The sequence below is a fragment of the Perognathus longimembris genome, chromosome 9, assembly GCF_023159225.1.
Source record: "Perognathus longimembris pacificus isolate PPM17 chromosome 9, ASM2315922v1, whole genome shotgun sequence".
Taxonomy (NCBI): domain Eukaryota; kingdom Metazoa; phylum Chordata; class Mammalia; order Rodentia; family Heteromyidae; genus Perognathus; species Perognathus longimembris.
Genome location: NC_063169.1, coordinates 68,361,830 through 68,382,862, shown reverse-complemented (window position 1 = coordinate 68,382,862; position 21,033 = coordinate 68,361,830). Strand labels below are relative to the sequence as shown.

General features: G+C 53.0%; 1 protein-coding gene across 1 annotated transcript; it reads left to right on the top strand.

Annotated features, from left to right (window-relative positions):
- The first annotated feature begins 667 nt into the window (after positions 1-667).
- LOC125357468 (solute carrier family 22 member 2-like) lies at positions 668-20,847 on the top strand. The gene is made up of 11 exons (XM_048354399.1): positions 668-1,181; positions 2,872-2,975; positions 7,005-7,159; positions 8,054-8,222; positions 9,351-9,465; positions 10,314-10,420; positions 11,278-11,492; positions 13,538-13,646; positions 14,413-14,525; positions 15,920-16,019; positions 20,722-20,847. Exons 1-11 carry the CDS (start codon positions 771-773, stop codon positions 20,786-20,788), a joined length of 1,665 nt encoding a protein of 554 aa, XP_048210356.1. The 5' UTR covers positions 668-770; the 3' UTR covers positions 20,789-20,847.
- Positions 20,848-21,033: the final 186 nt, after the last annotated feature.

Genomic DNA, 21,033 nt, shown 5'->3' with positions numbered 1-21,033 from the left:
AAGACTACATAGTGGGGAAGGAACCCCTCCCTGCATCTGCGATTGGCCTGTGCGTGAGGCGAGCGTGTAACCCTCCCCTCGCGAGGGGATGCGGGAGGAGGACACCTCGGGGCTGAAATGAAGGCTTTGCCAAGGCGGGGTGAGAACCCCCGGGAGGTCCGAGCCGGAGGCCCCGGCACGCCTCGGCCCTCGCCGGCTTGTAGAAGGATCCAGGGTCGCCATTGCACAGCACTTAGAGCAGGAGGGGGGCTCGGGCTGGAGACCCCGGGGCACTGGACGCGTGCCCGAGGCTGGGAGCACCCTCAGGGAAGCACCCAGCCGGGAAGGCCGGCGGGCGGGGGGAGACGGGATGGATCCATTTCAAGACACCCGGGGTGCTAGCGAAAGATTAACAGGCAGAGATATGGGAAGGGGCTCGGGTTTCTCTGCAGAGAAAAGATTGTTTGTGCGGCTGCTGGGAGGCCGGGAAGAATGCTACAACGAAGAAAAGAAAAAGGCCGGGTTCCCCAGGGGGTCTGCCCCCCCCCCCGCCCGCCCTCCCCCCCCCCCCCCGCACTTCCTGTGGCTACAGGTCCTGCCCTGGAGGCAGAGGCTCGCAGTTTGAAGTTGGCCCGCCCAAAGCAAGTCCAGCCCAAAGGCTGCTCCTCCTCACGCCGACGGCTCGCACCTTTGACTCTTGGTCAAGCGTTGTCCCGAGCGGGCGGCCTGCTGTCCTCAGCACTCGGGGCCGCACGGGAAGGGTCGGGACCGCCTGCCCGCCTCTAGGAGCCATGCCCACCGTGGACGAGATTCTAGAACACATAGGGGAGTTCCACTTTTTCCAGAAGCAGACGTTTTTCCTCTTATCTCTGCTCTCCGTGGCCTTTGCCCCCATCTACGTGGGCATCGTCTTCCTGGGCTTCACCCCCGAGCACCGCTGCCGGAGCCCCGGGGTGGCCGAGCTGAGCGAGCGATGCGGCTGGAGCCGGGCCGAGGAGCTGAACTACACGGTGCCCGGGCTGGGGGCCGCGGGCGAGGCCCACCTCCACCAGTGCATGCAGTACGCGGTGGACTGGAACCAGAGCGCCCTGGGCTGCGTGGACCCGCTGGCCGGCCTGGCCGCCAACCGGAGCCAGCTGCCGCTGCAGCCCTGCCAGCACGGCTGGGTGTACGACGCGCCCGGCTCCTCCATCGTCACCGAGGTGAGCGAGCTCAGCAGTCAGCATGGAGAGGCCAGGAGCCGGGCTCTTCTTAAGGAAGACGCGTGCGCGGGAAGACCTGTGTCTCCTTGCTGTTGTTTTGGCTCTGTGTGTGTGTGTGTGTGTGTGTGTGTGTGTGTGTGTGTGTGTGTGTGGTTGGTACTGGGCTTGAACTCAGGGCCTCATGTTCTTGCTTAGCTTCTTCTGTTCAAGATTGGTGCTCTACCACTTGATCCGTACCTCCACTCTTCCCTTTCTTTCTCCCTCCCTCCCTCCCTCCCTCCTTCTCTTCCTTCCTTCCTTCTGTGGTTAATTGGAGATTTGTCTTCCCAGGCTGGCTTTGAACTGAGAGCCTCACATTTCAGTAGCCACTGGCACCCACCTCAAAGCTTGGTTCTTATAACTGTACCCAGATAAGCTCTTGGGACTAAGGGATTTTCTAAAAGCCTGCTTCCATTTCCAAATGGAAGTAGGTGGCTTCTAATGTGTTCAGAGTCATTTGATAAAACTTCCTCAGACTCTGACACGGATGATTCTAGTTTGTCCAAGTGTGAGTCTTACGCTGAGAAAGCAGGAGAAGAACAGCAGGATGCTGCCCTGAAGAGGAGCCAGCTCGCAGTAAAGTACAACTGTGAAGCATTCCGAAAAGAAGAAAAAAGGACGTGTGCAGATGTTTATTGGAGGCAAAGCCAGGTGGGGAGGGGGCTGTCCTGAAAATACAGAGAGAACAAGCTTCCCCCTGCTCAGTGTGCCAGCCTGGGTGGTGTGGAGATTGTGTGTGAGCTGGTGTCTGGTAGAGGAGGTTCGTGTAAAGGAAGGGAAGGGAGTAGGTCTACACAGTGCAGAGGCTTATGGACATAAAGCCATAAACTCTGAGAGATGGGGAAACCGAGGCTCGGAGCAGAGCCAAGCCTTACATCCATCACAGAGTGAGTGACAGCCGTTAGCTCTAGAAATCAGATCTCCTTAAAGTCACGTTTTCCAGGCCAGCATCTGTTCACGTTGCCACCACCTCCGTTTATTCCAAACGAGGCAGGTGCAACAGCCATCAGCAAGGACACTCTGAATCCTTCATGGTTTGAAAGAAAGACAGCTAAGAGACCCGGGCAAGAGAAGCCCACGCCTGTAACCCAGCCTGAGATCCAAGGGCCATGGCTCGAGGCCATCTGGGGCGGGAAACTCCGTGAGACACTTATGTCCAATGAACCAGCAAAAGGCCAGAAGTGGAGCTGCGGCTCAAGTGGTAGAAGGTTCACCTTGAGCGGAAAAAGCCAAGGAACAGTTCCCAGACCCTGAATTCAAGCCTTAGGACTGGAAAAAAAAAAAAAAAAACATTATAAAAGCCGCTAAGAGATGCTCAGAGGCCCCTCCCGCACTGCGTGGGAGCCGTGCCACGTAATCGTTCACACGAGAGAGGGGGCAATGGTGTTGACTCTAAGCCGAGCAATCACCCACTTCCAGTGGAGACTGCCAGCACCTGGGCCAAATGACACTGCCAGGGGAGAGTCAGTGGACTTCGGGGAGGCCCTCGGTGCTGATGAGAGGCAACGCGATGGGGACACGGGGCTGGTGCCGTTGGGCCCCACCAGCTCGGTTCCGAGAGCGTTCCACAAGCTCCCTGGCCGAGGGGCAGCATGCGGGATTCCAATGGGATTTTGTTTCCTTTCTTCCTGGCTCGAAACCACGTGGACAGTTTAACCTGGTGTGCGCCAACTCCTGGATGCTGGACCTGTTTCAGTCGGCCGTGAACGTGGGGTTTTTCGTCGGCGCTGTGGCTATTGGCTACCTAGCAGACAGGTAGGGGATACGCCTGGGGGAAGCGTGAATAACCCCTCGGTTGGGAACACTGGGTTCACCTGCCCTGCTCGAATCCTTCTTTTCCACAAACACATAGACCACTGGAAACCAACATCGGTTGTTTTTACGACCTTAGCTTTCTTCTGTTGTTTTGGTAACCGTGACTCATTTTAACTTCCCAACTTTCTGAAGTCCTCCAGGGAGGCGTCAGTACTAGACAGCACTTTTTTCTTGTAGCCCATCCAACATGTACAGCCAGGAGGGGGAGTCACCGATGACTTAACCCCTTTAGGAATTCCTAGTTTATTCTTTGGCCTCATCACCCCCTACCTGGAGGCCAGCAACCTCCAGAGATGGTGAGCTCCATTGTGCCTTGCGGGGGGGGGGTCCCCCAAAGCTGGAGCCATGGTAGAATCTCCCCCATTGTGTATTAGATTGCAGAAAATCCTGGACTGGGCCTTGGGGATCAGATCAGACTAAGTGTGAGGAACCCAGAATGTGAGAACCTAACACAAAAGAGTGGGGTCTGTCTAATGCCAGAGGGGTGCAGACCCTTGCACCTTGTCTGTGTTGCTGTGGAGTGAGTGCCCCTGACAGGAAATGGTCCTGTTGGCGGAGTCTGTGCTCTCTGAGTCTCTGCCTTCGCCTTCCTTATCTGCACGGACCAAGCTGTCCTTCCAGCTCTCATTCACCACCATATTCGAATCCTGCTCAGTGGGGACACTCGACCAGTGCAGAGTCATAGGCGTCCTCAAAGGGTAAAGGAACGAGGCCTTGGTCTCATGAGAACTTTGCATTACCTGGCCGTCGTGGCCAGTTATCAAAGATCTGTAATGCCAGCTGCAAGTGAGCGGTCCTCTCTGACCCAGGCACCGAACTCAGTGTTCGGATGGTACCATTCTCTTTACTCACTGGTCACCTGAGAAGATAGTGAAATACACCTGTGTAAGTGTATAGTCTGTAATTCATGATATAGTCCTATTCATGTATGAGAGAGAGAGATAGATGAATAGATGATAGGTGGATGATGATAGATGGATGGATGGATGGATGGATGGATGGATGGATGGATGGATGGATAGATAGATAGATAGATAGATAGATAGATAGATAGATAGATAGATAGATAGATTGATTCTGAAGTAAATGGTACTCTGTATACTCACTACCATTCTACGTCTGCCCACCTGGATCTCTGACACAACCCAGACCTGTGCATAGAATATTCAACATAGCTAGGTAGGTGCTTTCTCTAGCTGTGTGAGGTTTCTGGGCTGGATTAGAGCTTGCGAGTGCGTGGAAGGTTCCTGAGGATGGCTGCAAAGGGCCTGAGGCTTTGACCTGAGGAGGCCTGAGGAGGCACTGGCCCAATGGCGGCTCCGTCCATCCTGAGGTGTTTGTCAAGCTGCTCAGCTTCCTTGTCTGGGCTTCTCCTGGGCTGGCTGTGGGCGGCGGTGAGGGGAAGAGGGAGGTCATTCATATTTGTTGTTGCTGCCACGAAACTGAGGGTGTCTGTTTGGAGGTGGCCCCTTAGGTCAAGACACACACATTAACAGAGGGGTCCAAGGTCCAGCCGGGCGCCCTGGGAGGCCGGGCAGGCAGCTCCTTGCTCTGTGCCCTGTGAGGTGGGGGTGCTTACACAGACTAGCCGGGACACCTGCGAGCACCCAGCGCCCCCACCCCCCGGCCTGGGCCTGGGCCTGGGCCTCACCCCGTAGCCTGAGGGCGGGAGTTAATTATTCACATCCCACTCAAGGAGTGGGAGGGGGTCCAATTCCTCCCGGGGACAGTGCATTCCTGAGTTACACCCCATCAGTTCCCTCTTCCTTCATGACCTCACCTCACCACCCTGTTCCTATGGAAGGTGCTAGAAAGCTGATGACTCACCCTTGCTCCCCAAATGTTAGATACCTGTGTCTGACTCTTTCCTTACACCGTCTGGAGTTTCATCTGCCGGTCCGTCCATTCGTCGCTGGTCCTTGTCTTCTCCTTGGACCTGTGTGCACGAGGGAAGGGGATGCGCCAGAGCACTGCATAGCCCCCCTCCCCCGCCAGACAGTTCATCTCCTGCAGAATCCATGCCTGTGGACAGGATGAGGACTCCCTGGAAATCCATTTTACCCACGCATCACACCAGCACTAAGTAACACACTTGTCCTTCCACGAAGACCTGTCAACAATATGTCCTACAAGCTTGTTTTCTTTTCCTTTTCTGCTAAGGATAGAACCTAGGCCCTTGTGCGTGCTAGGCAAGCCCTCTACCAACCAAACAATATCCTCAGCTAGGGTGGCTATCTGGAGAAAATTAGGAAGACACTGTGAAAAAGATGTTCAAAGAATAAAGAAAACAACAAAAGAAATGTAGAGAGAAAGAGCAACGAAAGGAGAGAAGGAAAAGAGGGACAAAAAGAAACCGTGGAGGAAAAGAGAGAGGGCTGAAAAGAAAGGAAAGGAGATGAGAGAAGCAGCTAAGAGTTAAGTGAGGTGTGACCCGGGAAGGCTTTTAATTTAGTGAGAAGGGGTTATATTATTACAACAGGAGGCCAATTATTAATGAGGGGTTCAGAAATGACATGGTCAAAGTCGTCTTCAGTCGAGTAGTTTACATTAATTATTAGTAAGACTGTCTGAGCTTTAAGCCTCAGGATTAGAATATTAACATCTTAAAACAATTATTGATGGCGTTGTGGATTCTTTTCAAATGGCGAGTTCATTTTTAAACAGTCACGAGAACATAGATAGTTGCTCCTCCGCAAGAGAAGCGATTCCAGAATGTTGAAGCACCGTGAGCAACCTTAGTGAGAAGCCTTCATTCCAGTGGAGATGAGCATTTATTGGCTGTCACGCAGCTTTCCGTGAAGCATTGCCTCTGTAGCCAGTCACGGTGGATTGGGAGTCTTTCAAAACGCTGCCAGGAGGGTTGATCCCCAAGGCAGCCGGCTGTGCGAGTCTGCTTTCTGTTGCTATCACACACTCCCTGAGTGTGCAGAGAAGAGGGTTCCCCAGCTCATGGCTCAGGAGGGGCCAGGGTGTGGCCCCGGCTGGCATCAGCGCAGCCTTGCTGAGGGTCTCCCAGGAGAAGGCCCTGCAGTGCTAGGGGCGCAATGAGAGCCACAGAGATGACATCACAAGACCGGAAGCCAGGGAGAATTCAGGGGTCTGGCTCGCTCAGTCTCTGGAGGACAAAGTCAAGATCTCGCAAGAACAACCTTGACCTCTGTGGAGGGCAGCGCCCCAGACACACAGGTCTCCCGTGAGCATACACCATTGGTGTACCCCAACATACAATCTCTGGGGACCAAGGCACATCCAAACCACAGCATGAGCTTTGTAGAGCTGAGGCAGGAAGACGGGGAAGGCAGTCCTGGGCTCTCTGGCTGTCATATCTCACAGTCTTCCCTCCAGCTGCTCAAGCAGGTCTTTGCCACGAAGAAACTGAGTCAAGGTGAAGAACTTGCCCAATAGCATAGTAAGTGGTAAGGCCATGAGTAAACCCAGTTTGCCAATTTACCCTCTCCTTTATGTCCTGGTTCAATAGTCCAATTCCCCAAGCTATTGAAGCTGGTGTCCTTCAAATAAAAAAATGTTGAAGCCAGGTGCTGGTGGCTCACACCTATAATCCTAGATACTCAGGAGGCTAAGATCTGAGGATCACAGTTCAAAGCCAGCCTGGACAGGCGAATCCATCAGACTGTCATCTCCGATGAATCACCAAAAAGTTGGAAGTGGAGCTGTGGCTCAAGTGGTAGAATGCTAGCCTAGAGCATAAAAGCTCAAGGACATCACCCAGACCTTGAGTTCAGGCGCCAGGACCAGCACACACACACACACACACACACACACACACACACACACACACACACACACACACACTTATTCATCGGATGCTGATGAAAAGCCCTAGACAGAACCAAAGTCTGAAATTTGGAGTTAACCTCTGATTTTGATTAGATGTCTGTAACCATGATTTTTCTCCAAATTCTGTGATTCAAATAATTCTCCTCCCTCTCCGCATTCTTCACGCTGCAGGTTTGGCCGCAAGTTCTGCCTCTTGGTCACAATCCTCGTCAATGCCGTCTCTGGGGTTCTCATGGCTGTGGCCCCCAACTACACATGGATGCTGATATTTCGCTTGATCCAAGGGCTGGTCAGCAAAGCCGGCTGGTTGATCGGCTACATCCTGAGTAAGCCAGGCTGGGGCGGCAGCTGGGGCAGCAGTTGGGGCGGCAGGGACTCGTGCAGCGGGTGGGGCCGGGTGGGAAAGGCCTCAGCTTCAAGACAAAGCCCAGAGACTCCTGTTTTGTGTCACATGACTTCTCTAAACTGTTCTGCACTGTCCTATGAAAACGGAGAGAGGAAGGCAGACACCAGGCACACACCGCTACTTCCCATTCCTGTATCACTCTTGAAAAGTCTGTTTGTTGGATTGGGAGTTGTGTGGAGAGAAAGCCTCGCCTACTGAACCTATTCAGATAGAAGACTCCACAATAGATGCATCTGATGCACAAAGGACTTCATTACTGCCTACCCATCCGGTGTGAGAAACCACAGTTCTCCTTGATTTACATGCCAGAAAATAGCACGCTGGTGGACCTACACTATTCAGCAAGCTGCTTGTAGAATGAGAAATGCCACCTCCACCCTATTCATCAGTAGCTAAAATAATAGTCCAGGCCTATGCGGTGTAAGGCCATTTCAATCTAAAGCATAGAGTCTTTATAATGATGTTAAGGAAAATCACCACCCTAAGTTGGTCTTGGAAACAAACCTTCTCATTACTTTCCCTTGGGTTCCATTCAAGAAGCATTTATATAAAAGGAACAGATACTTTGAAATTAATAACTAATAATAAATGCTAATGACAAAGCTCTGGTCGCACATGAGAGAAGAAGGCACCGTTTTACCTGATTCTATTCATGTGGGGAATTCCATGATGGAGAGAGAGCACGGCACTTCGGCTGTGTCTCCCGCGTTCCCAGGCTCCCGCGTGGCTGGGGTAACAGGCATGGGCCGCTGTTGCCAAGCTGGCCGGTGTCCTCGTAGATGGAGTGACACTGACTGCTGGTTGTTCTCCGCAGTTACAGAATTCGTTGGTCTGGGCTACCGCAGAACGGTGGGGATTGTCTACCAAGCGGCCTTCACCGTGGGGCTGCTGGTGCTCTCCGGGGTGGCCTATGCCCTTCCGGGCTGGCGGTGGCTACAGCTCACCGTGACTCTGCCCACCTTCTGCTTCCTGCTCTACTACTGGTAAGTCTACGGGGAGCAAGACAACGAGCGTTGTTGAGATCCCTTCCTTCCCTTCGAACAACAAGCTTTGAAATAAATTCCCAGGTGTCTTATGCCGCCTGCCCCAGCAGGCCTGAGATAAAAACCACACATTCCCCAGCTGGAAATTAATCTACCTTTCACTTGGGGCAAAAAACAAAACAAAAAAACTGTGCCATCTTGGCTTCCTCATTACAGAACTGAGCCTTGGGTTAAGTAGTGAGCACTGGACTCCTGGAAGACGGCTTCTCAACCGGGGGCCTCCTTTCTGTTTCTTTCTGTGATGCTACAGACTGACCATCCCACCTTACTTCCCGATTCTCTGTTCTTCTTGCTGCCTTGTCCTTTGTGGCCCCCCGGCTCCACTCTTGGTCCCCCTGGTTTTAGTTGACCTGCTTACCCTGTCACCTGCAAGCTCTTTAGCCCACAATTCCGAGTGGCTCGTTTCCTCCTAACTCCGGTCCCCGGTGCCTTCCTCCCACTCCTCTTCCCCAAGCCTGGCTGCTCCCAGCACCCTCGCTCACCGTCAAACCCTGAGGTCTGACTGTGGCAGGTTCCCCCCAGCTGACCTGAGGGCTGACCCCTCCTGTGGGAAATCACCTTCCACAGGAACACGAGCAGCGATTGCAACTTAGTATCCGCCCTCCCCACCTGCAAGGGCTCCCCTGATTGGTACAATGCAACTTAGTATCCGCCCTCCCACCTGCAAGGGCTCCCGTGATTGATACAATGCAACCTAGTATCCGCCCTCCCCACCTGCAAGGGCTCGCGCCTCTCTCCCTCCACCCTCGTCTTTTCCCACTCTCAGGACTTCACAGGGGGAGGCATCCGGTGGGGTGGACAGACCCCCCTCCTCCAGGCCGTGCAAGATGCATATTCTGTGGAGTCCTGCCATGCCGCACAATCCTGCAGCTCCATCTAGAAATCTCTAACGAGGGAGCCCCAAGGCTTCCAGTCAGCCTATGAAGGGGGAGAGCACCCTACAGCCCCACCAGGGGCACCCCCCCCCCGTGTGGTCCAACTAAGGCTGGCTGCGTAAGGCCCTTGCAGAAATCCCACCACGGGAATCAGGGGTGGGGTGACCATCTCCCCCATGCCTTGGTACCCTAGGTGCATACCCGAGTCACCACGCTGGCTGCTCTCCCAGAACAAACAAGGGAAGGCCATGAGGATTGTGAAGCACATCGCCAAGAAGAATGGAAAATCCATGCCGGCCTCCCTTCAGGTGACTAGGAGGGCGGGAACCACACACTGGTCACCCCGAGGGAGAGCCCGGAGGGGCCGTCACTTTGCATTTCGGTCCATGTGTAGGGGATACACAGACTACCTCGTCAATGAGATTTGCGGTTCCCCGGGGGAATGCCTTCGCTGGTGGTGTACCACAGACCCCCAGGGAGCCAGAAATCATTGAAGTCAGTAGTTTACACCCACATGCTCATCGACTTGAGAGGGGGAAGTAGGATAGTGGTTTGAGGCCAGCAAGGGAATTTTTTTTTTTTTAGAAAGCTAGAAAGTGAGGATGAGTATGGTTGACCTAGCTTTTTACCATGTGTGAACTATAGAACAATGAAGCCTGCACAGGCCCACGTCTGTCTCAGGAAGAGGCAGAGCGCCAGGCCGGCCCCGTGCCAGCAGCTGCGTCTACAGGGTACAGCTGCTCGGATGCTCGCGGCTGTACAGCTTCACCAGGGGCCGGCCTGTCTTCTTACACCTTATTTCTCCAGGTGATGCCAGGGCTGGTCTGGATGTTAGGATCCCGGGCCTGAACCTCTGGCCTGAGAAGCGACACGGGGAGCCTCAGAGCCCGCCGGGCTGGGCCCCAGGGACGCCCCACTGTGCCTTACCAATGGTATCACTTGGTCGACGCCTTGAGTCACCTAACTGCGCTGAACCCCAGCCCCTCTTCGTAAAAAAGAGTGACCGCAGTAACTCGTGGGCTTTTTCTAACCGTTTACACAAGACTGGGTGCTGAGCGTAGGACCCGGTGTTGGTGGGATTGCTAATCCCTGTGGGGAAAGCCGGGGACCCCCCGCCCCAGCAGACAGAGCCTTCATTCTTACTTCCCTTCCCCAGAGTCTGCGGGCAGACGAGGAAGCGTTGGGAGCCATGCACCCTTCCTTTCTGGACTTGGTCAGAACCCCTCAGATGAGGAAGCACACTTTGATCTTGATGTACAACTGGTAAGAGTCCTTCGGTTTGTTTCTCATCACAACCGTCCAGCGTGACCTAACCCAAGGCTCAGCATCCCGGGAAGATGGCCGCGTGGGGCACGTGGGTAGCAGCTGACTCCCAAATGGCGGCTCGGGTGGAAGAGCCGGCCAGGCCCGCCCGGGGCTCCCCATGACAGTCCCTGGGAGGCGAGCAAGCCCCAGAGCCACGCCCTCACCCCCAGAAACCACCAGCCTCTCCCCACGAACCCCACTTTTTCGAGGAGACCTTTGCACCCCACAGCAGGGCAGGAAGGCCCCTTCTCCCTGGTGGAAGCATAGCGCTGCTCACAGGCCGCTCGGAGCTTCGGCCTCGTTCTCCTTTCTTTTTCTAAACATTTAGGACTGTTGCTCCTTCTGCTATTTTCTCTGACACATGGTGACACTTTAGTAAAGACACAGGCAAAATGTTGTTTGCATCATGCCGGAAAAGAAATCATTCAGGGAATTACCCTAATATTAAGTCTTCTGCTGTCTAAGATTTGAATTAAGCAGTTAGTCCTTTTGGCCCCACATGCCTTAGAAGACCAGAAATGGCCTCCCAGCTCTGGTAACTTCGCAGTGCTATTCCATTAATTACTCAGCTTGCCAATACACTCTTCTTGGCTTTCTACTTAGCCAGAGAAGGCTGGGCCTATTTCTTCTCTGTATCTGCTTTTGGGGTCCCAACCAGCCACCAAACTGCACCAGCCAGTAGACAAGTGATAAGAAAGGGCTGGCAGCAATACGAAGGTCGCAAGGAAAGGTCACCTGTCCCCAGGTCCTCTTTCCCAGAATCCTCTCTCCTAGGTGCTGTGCTCCTCTTGACTTTGGCTCTCTTCTTTGCCCAGGTTCACGAGCTCTGTTCTCTATCAGGGCCTCATCATGCACATGGGCCTGGCAGGGGACAATGTCTACCTAGACTTCTTCTACTCGGCCCTGGTGGAGTTCCCGGCTGCCATCATCATCATCGTCTCCATAGACCGTGTTGGCCGCCGGTACCCTTGGGCTGTGTCAAATATGGTGGCGGGGGTGGCCTGTCTAGCTTCGGTGTTCATCCCTGATGGTAAGTTGCAACCCCACTGCGGTCTTGTCCCCAAAGCCTTCAGTGGGGATGTCGGGGGCCTTTGGTAGAAAGACTATGTCATCTACCATCCAGATCCATTCTGGTAGAGAGCTAGCAGTAGCTTCCATCTTCCTGAGCAACCTGGCTGAGCTACATTCACAGTCACACACGCCCAGCTGTGCCTGCCAGGACCAAACCCCAGAGGCCCTGAAGACCTCGGAGCCAGCAGGCCTAGAGCAGAGTGCCAGGGCTGTGGACAGAACAGAACTTTCTAGAACTTTCCAGCATCATCCTGCAGTCAATGGGAAACTCCCACGCCATCAAGAAGTCATGACCGAGGGCCTCCGCTCCTTGCACAGTGCCCTCGCAGAGAATGGGAGTGGAAGCCAGGGAGGAGAAGCCGTCCTCCCCCGAGGAGCTTTCTGAATCCCTCCCGGAGCAGCAGTGACTTCACACGTGCCCACTGTCTGGAATGTTCTACAAGGTTGCCCCAGCTTTGGAAACCTGCCTGATTCTGCTCTCATTAACAACCGAGGTGGAAAGGGTAAGGATCCTCCAGGCCCAGCTGGGAAGAAGATAAGAGCCCTGAGTGCTGGGGGCTGGCAGGAGTGCCCAGTGGTCAGGACCCACGTGACACTGACGGTGAGAAGAGTCATCACATCTGTCCACCCCCACAGACGCTCACCACCAAGACCCTCATGGAGACAGTGACGTGGATGGCACCATTGGGTCACGAAAGGCTCTCGGGGGACTTTGGATGGTGCTGATGGGTCATGAAGGTGTCCGGATGCAACCTAGGCCAGCTGTGAGGCACGCCGACACGGGAGGACAAGGGGGGGCTCTGTACTCGCCTCATCATTTTACCACCTTTTAAAATGTTTAAATCTTGGGCTAGGTGCCAGTGGCTCACACCTATAATCCTAGCTACTTAGGAGGCTGAGATCTAAGGATCAGGTTGTAGTTCAAAGCCAGCCCAGGTAAGAAAAGACCATCAGACTCTTATCTCCAATTATCTACCCAAAAAGCCAGAGCTGTAACTCAAGGGGTAAAGTGCCAGTCTTGAGCAAAAATAAAAATAAGAAATGATCAGAAGCAGTGCTCAGAACCTGAGGTGAAGTCCCAGGACCAGTAGTCTCTCTTACACACACACACACACACACACACACACACACACAACAGTGTTACAGGACAGGGTGGTTCATGCCTGTGATTCCAGCCCCTGGTAGGCACAGGTATGAGGATCCGAAGTTCTGGGCAAGTCTAGACTGTGTGGCGAGACCCTATCTCAAAAAATAAAAATGACAAAGGAAGAAGAAAGAGGGAGAAGAAGAAGAGGAAGAAGAGGAAGAAGAAGAAGAAGAAGAAGAAGAAGAAGAAGAAGAAGAAGAAGAAGAAGAAGAAGAAGAAGAGGAGGAGGAGGAAGAGGAGGAAGAGGAGGAGGAGGAGGAAGAGGAGGAGGAGGAGGAGGAGGAGGAAGAGGAGGAGGAGGAGGAGGAGGAGGAGGAGGAGGAGGAGGAGGAGGAGGAGGGAAGGAAGGAATAAATGGAAAGGAGGCCAGGTGCTAGTGGCTCAAACCTGTAATCCTAACTACTCCAGAGGCTGAGATCGCCAGCCTGAACCAGAAAGTCCAGGAGTCTCTTATCTACAATTAACCAGAAGGAAGCTCAAAGTCGACGTATGGCTCACGTGGCAGAGTGCCAGCCTTGAGCAGAGAAAGCCGAGTGAGAGCTACAAAACCCTGACTTCAAGGAACAGAGTCCAGGCCTTGAATTCTAAGCCCCAGTCCAGACACACACACGCGCACACACACACACACACACACACACACACACACACAGTATTTGAATTGTACCTGAGGTAACAGACCGTGGAGGTTGCTGCCATTGTCCTGCATGTGTAGAAAGCCAGTGTGCCCTGGCCCCTTTGGAGATGTGGCGTTTGCCCTCACAGACCTTCTGGGCCACCGTTTGGAGCCCAGGGGCCAGGTGCACCTCGTGCCCAGGAGCGCTGGCGCGCAGGCACTGAGCACTGGGTTTCGCCCGCAGAGCTCCCGTGGCTGAAAGTCACCGTGGCTTGCTTGGGGAGGATGAACATCACCATGGCCTTCGAGATGGTCTGCCTGGTCAGCGCAGAGCTGTACCCCACCTTCATCAGGTGAGCCGGAAGGGGTGACGGGGCCGGGCAGAGGACACCCCGCTTCTGATCGCAGGGAGTGAGGAGGGCAGCGGCCGGTGCCATGGCCGAGGCCAGGGCAGAGCGGGTGGGCTGGTGGCCAGGGAGGGAGCCGCTTCGCAGAAATGCCACGGGGGGGCCACGTGGCGGGAGGAAGCATCATCGTCGAGGGCGTTAGAGACCGCCACGTGTCCCTATCATTCTTGGGTGCTGAAAAGAACGTGAACGGGGTTTTCCAGCTCTCAGATGCGTTGGCAGTTCGGCAAAGTGTTTATTTGGGATGTTGTGGCGTGGAGGAGAGCTACGCAGCTCGGTGGTAAATTAGACAGTTAAATCAGGGCGAGGCATGGTGGTTCAGGCCTGTAAGCCCAGTGACTCGGGAGACTGTGGGCGGCAGACAACGGGAGGATTCTGGGGGTCAAGGCCAGCCGGGCAAAACACCCACGAGACCTATCTCCACCGTGTCTACAACGCCAGCTGTGATGCACGCGTGGATTAGGAGATCCTGGTCCAAGCCCGCTGGGGCATAGCCACGACGGCCTGTTTGAAATATCACTAATGTAAAAAGAAGTCGGGGTGTCGTTACACTGGTAGAGTGGCTGGCCAGCAAGAGCAAGGCCCCGAGTTCAACACCCACCCCCCGCAAGACGCTCTTACATTCACACTCACACACAGCCCTCCCCACACTGACACCCACCCCCTCCCCTGTCCCCCTCCACAACGACCCCCCGTGACCGTGCTGGTTTAGGAACCTTGGCGTCCACGTCTGCTCCTCCATGTGTGACATCGGCGGCATCTTCACCCCGTTCCTCGTCTACCGCCTCGCCGCCCTGTGGCCGGAGCTCCCGCTGGTGGTGTTCGGTGAGAAACTCCATAAAGTCCTTTGTGGTTCTAGGGGTCTCCACTTCCCCCCGGCCCGACAGGCCTGGTGCCCCTGAGTAGCTCCCTGCTGTACCTGGAGTGCTAGCGCACCGGTTAGCCATGCATCATGGATCTTGAGTCCTACTGGTCACTACCTAGACTCAGCAGGACTTCCTCCTTGGAGGGACGGAGGGGCTGGGGATGGGTGAGAGGGGAGGGCATCTTCCTGCAGCCCCGCAACTCCTCATCCACCCCGTATCACCACCAGGCCTCATCACTCCAAAGAACATTTGCGACACTTGCCAATTAAGTTTGGAAAAGTGGTTGCATTTCCAAACCCAGAGGGAGCAAAATCCACAGTCAAGGAAACACATTGGCCAGGGGTGATGCCCCCCCAACCCCGGCAATCCTCTCAAAAAGACTACAAGTAAAAAAAAAAAAAAAAGAGTCTCCGGTACCAGCTGGATGCCGGCCGGGGCGGTTTGCGCTTGCGCTTGTCATAATCCCACACCAAGCAACGGGTGGAAGTCTGGGCAGTGGAGAGGGTGAGCTCGCTCAGGGCCGGGGCCAGGGGGCCCTGTAAGTTCAGCCGGGCAGCAGGCCTGAGAGGCGGGTGGGCTATCACCCTGGCAGAGGGCATTCGGGTCACTGCCATCACAGAGCTGTCCTGGGCCTCAGGCCAGCGGAGCGAGGGTCAGGCACGCGGCGGGCTCGCTGCAGGCGCGGTGCCCCGGGACATCGCTTCCTGACATTTTGAGGGCAGAACTGAGCTGAAATCCAGCATTTGTGCTCTGGTAAAGACCCCATAATCCTACCTCCAACCAGTCCTGGGGGAAATATATCAGAATAGGAGTAAACAAAAGCATCTATGCAGTCGTTATTAAAGATGACATAACTAGGAACAAAAAGAAAGAACGAGAAGAATTTAGCCATCTCCTGAATATGAACTCAATGACCTGGGTGTGATTTTTTTTTTTTAAATACAAGCATACAATCGTGTGTGATCCATTACTCTTATTTGCTACAATGGTCCAAGTTTGTGACTTCGCTCCTTTACAAAGTGCTTTGTATTGGCAAGCCTGTATTCTTCCTAGATTGTTTCCAGAACTAGCTTCTAACTCCAAAATATCTTAACCCTGTGGCAACATCCTTTAGCCTAGAATGGCCTTGACCGGAAATATCCAGTATCAATTTCCCTAAAAGGAAGTGGGACCCAGTGGTGATCAGAATCGCTATAATACGCAGGATGGAAGACAGGGTCGTCAGAGATGGCAGGGGGTGGATACGAAAAAACGCTTCCCTCCGCCCCCACCCCCCCAGAAATGAGCTAGACAGGAGCTGGGCCTCAGAGCCCGCGCCCCATCTTACCGTGCCTGTGTCTACGCACCCCGCAGCCGCGGTTGGCCTGATCGCTGGAGGACTAGTCTTGCTGCTACCAGAAACCAAAGGGAAGGCTTTGCCTGAGACCATCCAGGATGCGGAGAATTTGCTGAGGTGAGCCCCCCGAGACCCCCTGGGACCCCTTGAGTGCCTCTGAGGCTCCCTGAGGCCCCCTGAGCCCCCCCAAGGCCCCCGGAGCCTCCCTGAGCTGCCTCGAGCCCCGCCCCCCGAGCCCCCTAGGTTCTCTGTGCCCTGTGCCCTGCATGTTTCCAGACCACCCTGTAGCGAGGTGGAGAGGAAGAGTCGCAGGAATCCACACCGCATCACACACTGACATAAACTCAAGCAGCCTCAAAGACATAATGGCAAGGCCGTGTGAGATCGTCAGAACATCCGCACGTCTTCATAATGAGCACGGGCTTTGTAAATATGACACAAACCAGAAGTCAGGACCTGTGGAAGAAAGATCAATCTTCCTCTTTGCATTCATAAAACCGAAAACGTCTAACCAGGTGCTTCTAGCTCACGCCTGTCATCCTAGCTACTGAGGAGGCGGAGATCTGGGGATCACAGTTTGAAGCCCGCCCGGGCAGGAAAGCCCATGAGATTCTTATCTCCAGTCAGTCAACAAAAATCTACAGTGGAACGGTGGTAGGGCGCCAACCGTGAGCAAAAATCTAAGGGATAGCATCTAGGCTCTAAGTTTAAGAACTATACTGGCCTAATTCTTTTTTCTTTTAACAAAATTTAAAAAAAAATTAAAAACATATGTACTGAAAAACTACCATACATGAAAGCCCAAAGGACAAACAGATGAAATGGGAGCAGCTAGTCTGGTGAGGACATTAACACAGCTCCTAAATACACGAAGGTACACAAAACCTCTCAGTAGTCAGAGAAGCGCTGACATTCACTTGGGGCATCAAAGAGCCCCAATCTGGAACATACTATGCTGGAAAAGAGTGGTGGGGACAGGCAGCCTCTCCGTAGCCAGCAGGAGGAAAGATTGGGGAAATCCATAGTGATCAATACAACAAGAGCAACAAACTGGCAAGAGTGCCATTGTTTGTTCACCTAATATTTTCATGTGCAGATGATGGGTGGGTAGGAAGGATTCATCAACAGAGCTTTTGTTAAAACCCATCTATTCTGAGACCAATTACATGTACTATGATATGCCACTCAATAAAATACCATACAGCCACTACAAAGCATGAGGCAGAGTCATGTACACAAATGAGGGAAGTCCTCCAAGACACATTGTGAATGGAAAATAGCAAAATATAGAAAAATATGTGCTCTATCACTTGGATAAACATAATGAAAAATATGTCAAACATAAATATAAAGATAATAGAAGAAATTAGCAAAAGTGCAGGCATGTTAAACACACACACATACACACTACACATATGTGTATGTATTCCCTCCTTTACCATGGTTTTGATTTTCATGGTTTCAGTTACCTGTGCTCCCCAAACACACGTTGCAGTATAAGGATATTAAATGGGAAATTCGAGAAGCAGCATGTAAATTTTATATTGCATGACAGAATCCTGTGCTGAAATTCTGTCCCAGCAGAGACGTGAATGATTCTTTGTCCATCCATGGTTTCTGCACTATATGTGGCATCTGCGTTAGTGACCTAGCAAGCATCTCCGTTCTCAAATTCACCAGCAAGGGCCACAGGCCTTTGTGCAACAGCACAAGTTCTCAACTTAGGAAGGAAAGGTTATTAAGAGGTCCTATAAGAATGAACATCTTACTGTGCATAATTTCTAAGTTACACCTCCATGGTGTGTAACAAAAGAACATGGCACAGTTTCGGTACTGGCTGTGGTTTCAGGCTTGCCCAGGGGGTCTTAGAACATACTCCCCAACAGGGAATGTGTACAGGGTGTGTGTGTGTGTGTGTGTGTGTGTGTGTGTGTGTGTGTGTGTGCACGTGAGGGGGTGGAGGTGGAGGGATGTGGTGTGTGTCTGTCTGTCTGTCTGCAAGAGTGTACTAGAACCATTCATTGGTTGGCTATAGAGTGTGGTGGCGTATGCACCTATTTTTAAGGTACACTAAATAAGGAGAAGCCAGTGTGATGCCGTCCCCGTGAGGTTTGCTTGTAATACGGCATGCTTAGACATTTTATTTTCTCCTCTCCATTTCCGGCCCGTGCTTGTCAGGAACTAAGATGAATCCCATCTAGTCCATAAAGAGCGAGTGCGTAACAAGCATTGCCAGGACTTGGGCACCGTGTGGGTGACCCACAGCGGGGGGCGGGGGGTTCCCTACAGCCTGAACTCAGAGGCGCAGGGGGGCTCTCAGCTCAGGGTGAGGACACCCCCTGGCTGCCCAAGGGGCACCGGGCTCCCACGTGCTTTCTTTGGCCCATACCGTATTTATTAAAGCGAGAACTGCCGTATAAATGGACTTCCAGGATCTGCTACGAGCTCACACTTTGCAACACTGAGCAAGCGTCTCCTGTGGTGGCAAATGAGCAATGGCTGCACCCTCTGATGGCCACAGCCCCCGCCGTTCCCTGGCACACGCACGTTATCTGTCTGGCTCATGCTGACGTTTGAGTGTGAAGTCTTTGATCCAGAGGCGCTCACTTCCTATGGACGTGGGCTGAGAGCTCTGTGCTGTGGTCGGCCTTACGCCACGCGCACACAGAGCAGCTCTGCAAATACTTACAGATGGAGGCCGGAGTCCATCCATAGCAGGGCAGCCGTCTTCCCCGTCGGGCTGAAGGGAGGAGCCGGGGCTGCGGAATCTGACAGACCACACTCCTGTAGGACCAGATTCCCATCAGAACGGCCTCCATAAGCCTCCCTGGCTGGGTGCAGTGGCTCACGCCCGTCATGCTAGGCACTCCAGAGGCTGAGCTTGAGGATCAGGGTTCGAAACCAGCCCAAGAAGGAAAGTCCATGGGATTCTTATCTGCAATTAACCACCGAAAGTCAGAAGTGGACCTGTGGTTCAGGTGGTAGAGCACTAGCCTTGAGCACAAAAGCATAGGAGCAGCACCTAGGCCCTGAATTCAAGCCCCAGGACTGGTACAAAAACAGAACACAACAAATGACCCCGTCTGACCTAATTATGTGCATTAGTCCTTCTCCATGATAACAAAAGCTGGTATTTGTGACTGGCCTTGACTAGCGCAACCCCATCCGCCCTCTTTCGTTATGCACAGGTCTTCTTTGTAACCCACTGATGACTGACACACAATGCCAACAACCCACCGGCAACCCGTACAATGTGGATGTTCAGCCAACGGACCTGCCGTCGTCCTTGCCGCTGTTCATGGTGGCACTGGGGGTGTTGTCCGTGACATCACGGCTGCTGTTGCTGCTGTTGATACGCACACGACAGTGCTGTAGGTGGTATTACTGCTGCCTCAGCTGCCACTGACATTTTTGTTGCTGCCGTTCCTGTGAGATTTTGTTGTTGAGCTGCCGTCATTGCTGTTGTTTCTGCCATTACTATTAGAACTGTTCCTGGGCTTCTTACTAATGTGGGACTTGCTGCTGCAGCTGTTGATGGTGCTGTTGGGGGTGCTGCTGTTGGTGGTACTGTTGTTGGTACTGTTGTTGTTCTTTTTTAATACATTCTCTCTCTTTTTCTTTTTTTTTTTGGCCAGTCCTGGGGCTTGGACTCAGGGCCTGAGCACTGTCCCTGGCTTCTTTTTGCTCAAGGCTAGCACTCTACCACTTGAGCCACAGCGCCCCTTCTGGCCTTTTCTATATACATGGTGCCGGGGAATCGAACCTAGGACTTCATGTATGCGAGGCAAGCACTCTTGCCACTAGGCCATATCCCCAGCCCCTGATGGTATGATTGTTGATGCTAGTGTTGAAGGTGCTGTTGATGCTTTCATTTATGGTGCTGTTGGTGGTACTGTTGTTGGAACAGTATGATGGTGCTGTTCTGTAATTGATGGTGCTCTTGGTGATACTGTTTTCAATGGCATTATTGTTGATGGTGATTGTTGTTGATGGTTCTGTTGTTGATGGTGATATTGGTGGTGGTGCTGTTGTTGCTGGTACAGGCGTTGCTGCTGTTATTTCTAGCGATATTGACAAGGTTTCTTTGGCTGATGCTGTTTCTGATGCTCTTGTTGGTGCTGTTGCAGTTCAGGATGGCGATGTCCTGTTACTGTCCCAGAGACTGTGGGAGCTCAAGAGATCTGAGTATCCTTCCATTTGGGGGCCTGAGAAAACTACAACATGATGACTTACTGTGCTTCTAACCCCAGCTCAGATTGGGCCAGGCCAGAGACTGAGGCGGGCCTGATAGTGACCCCATGGGGGGGTCCTAGGCAGTCTGGAGCTAGAGAAGCCCACACCTGATCTGGTATGAGTGGGAACGGGCAGAGAAAACATGGCCAGGAACAGTACCCATTGTGCTCAGACACAGATGATGGGGAAACCTGCAGCCAGAGCTAATGCTTCCATTGCTCTCTTCATCTATTAGACTGTTGAGGAAAAATGACTTCAGCAACAGGGAACTTTGCAGTCATCATCTTTAACCAATATAAGGTTATATCTCATCGTTACTCGTGTTCCCCTATCACAGAGGATGGGGAAGCACCTCGGGAAGGAGTTTATTGTAGGCTGATTCCACTTCTGGAGGAGTTTTTCAGGACCAGCCCCTTCTAGTAATTTACCAAGCTCTGTCCACCTTCGTTACGAAAATCATCACTTTGCAAGACAACCCTCAGATAAATCATACCTACTGTTTCATTTATTTATTACACACTTTCATTTTGTTTTCCAATTTCTAATAGTCTCTTTCTTCCCTCTCCAACTGTGTTTCATATTACAGACCAAGAAAATATAACGAAAAGATGATTTATCTCCAAGTCAAGAAATCAGACACGCCAAGAACCTGACAGTGGGGCCGACCGTGACTCTCCCGTGGCCTGGCTTGTCCATACAAGGCCGGAGCAGAAATGTCCTCCCTCATCACAGAGCTTGCACAAGTCCACCGTGCTCGTCGCTGAGCTCTGTTGACCTGCAGCTATCAGAGTTCGTTGTCCTGCTGGGTAACATCTACCTGCAGACCAGCTCTCGCTGGGCTGGGCCTACCCAGGACAATGGCCACTGGTTTTCTGGAACTTTCCTCACCATCTTTGCA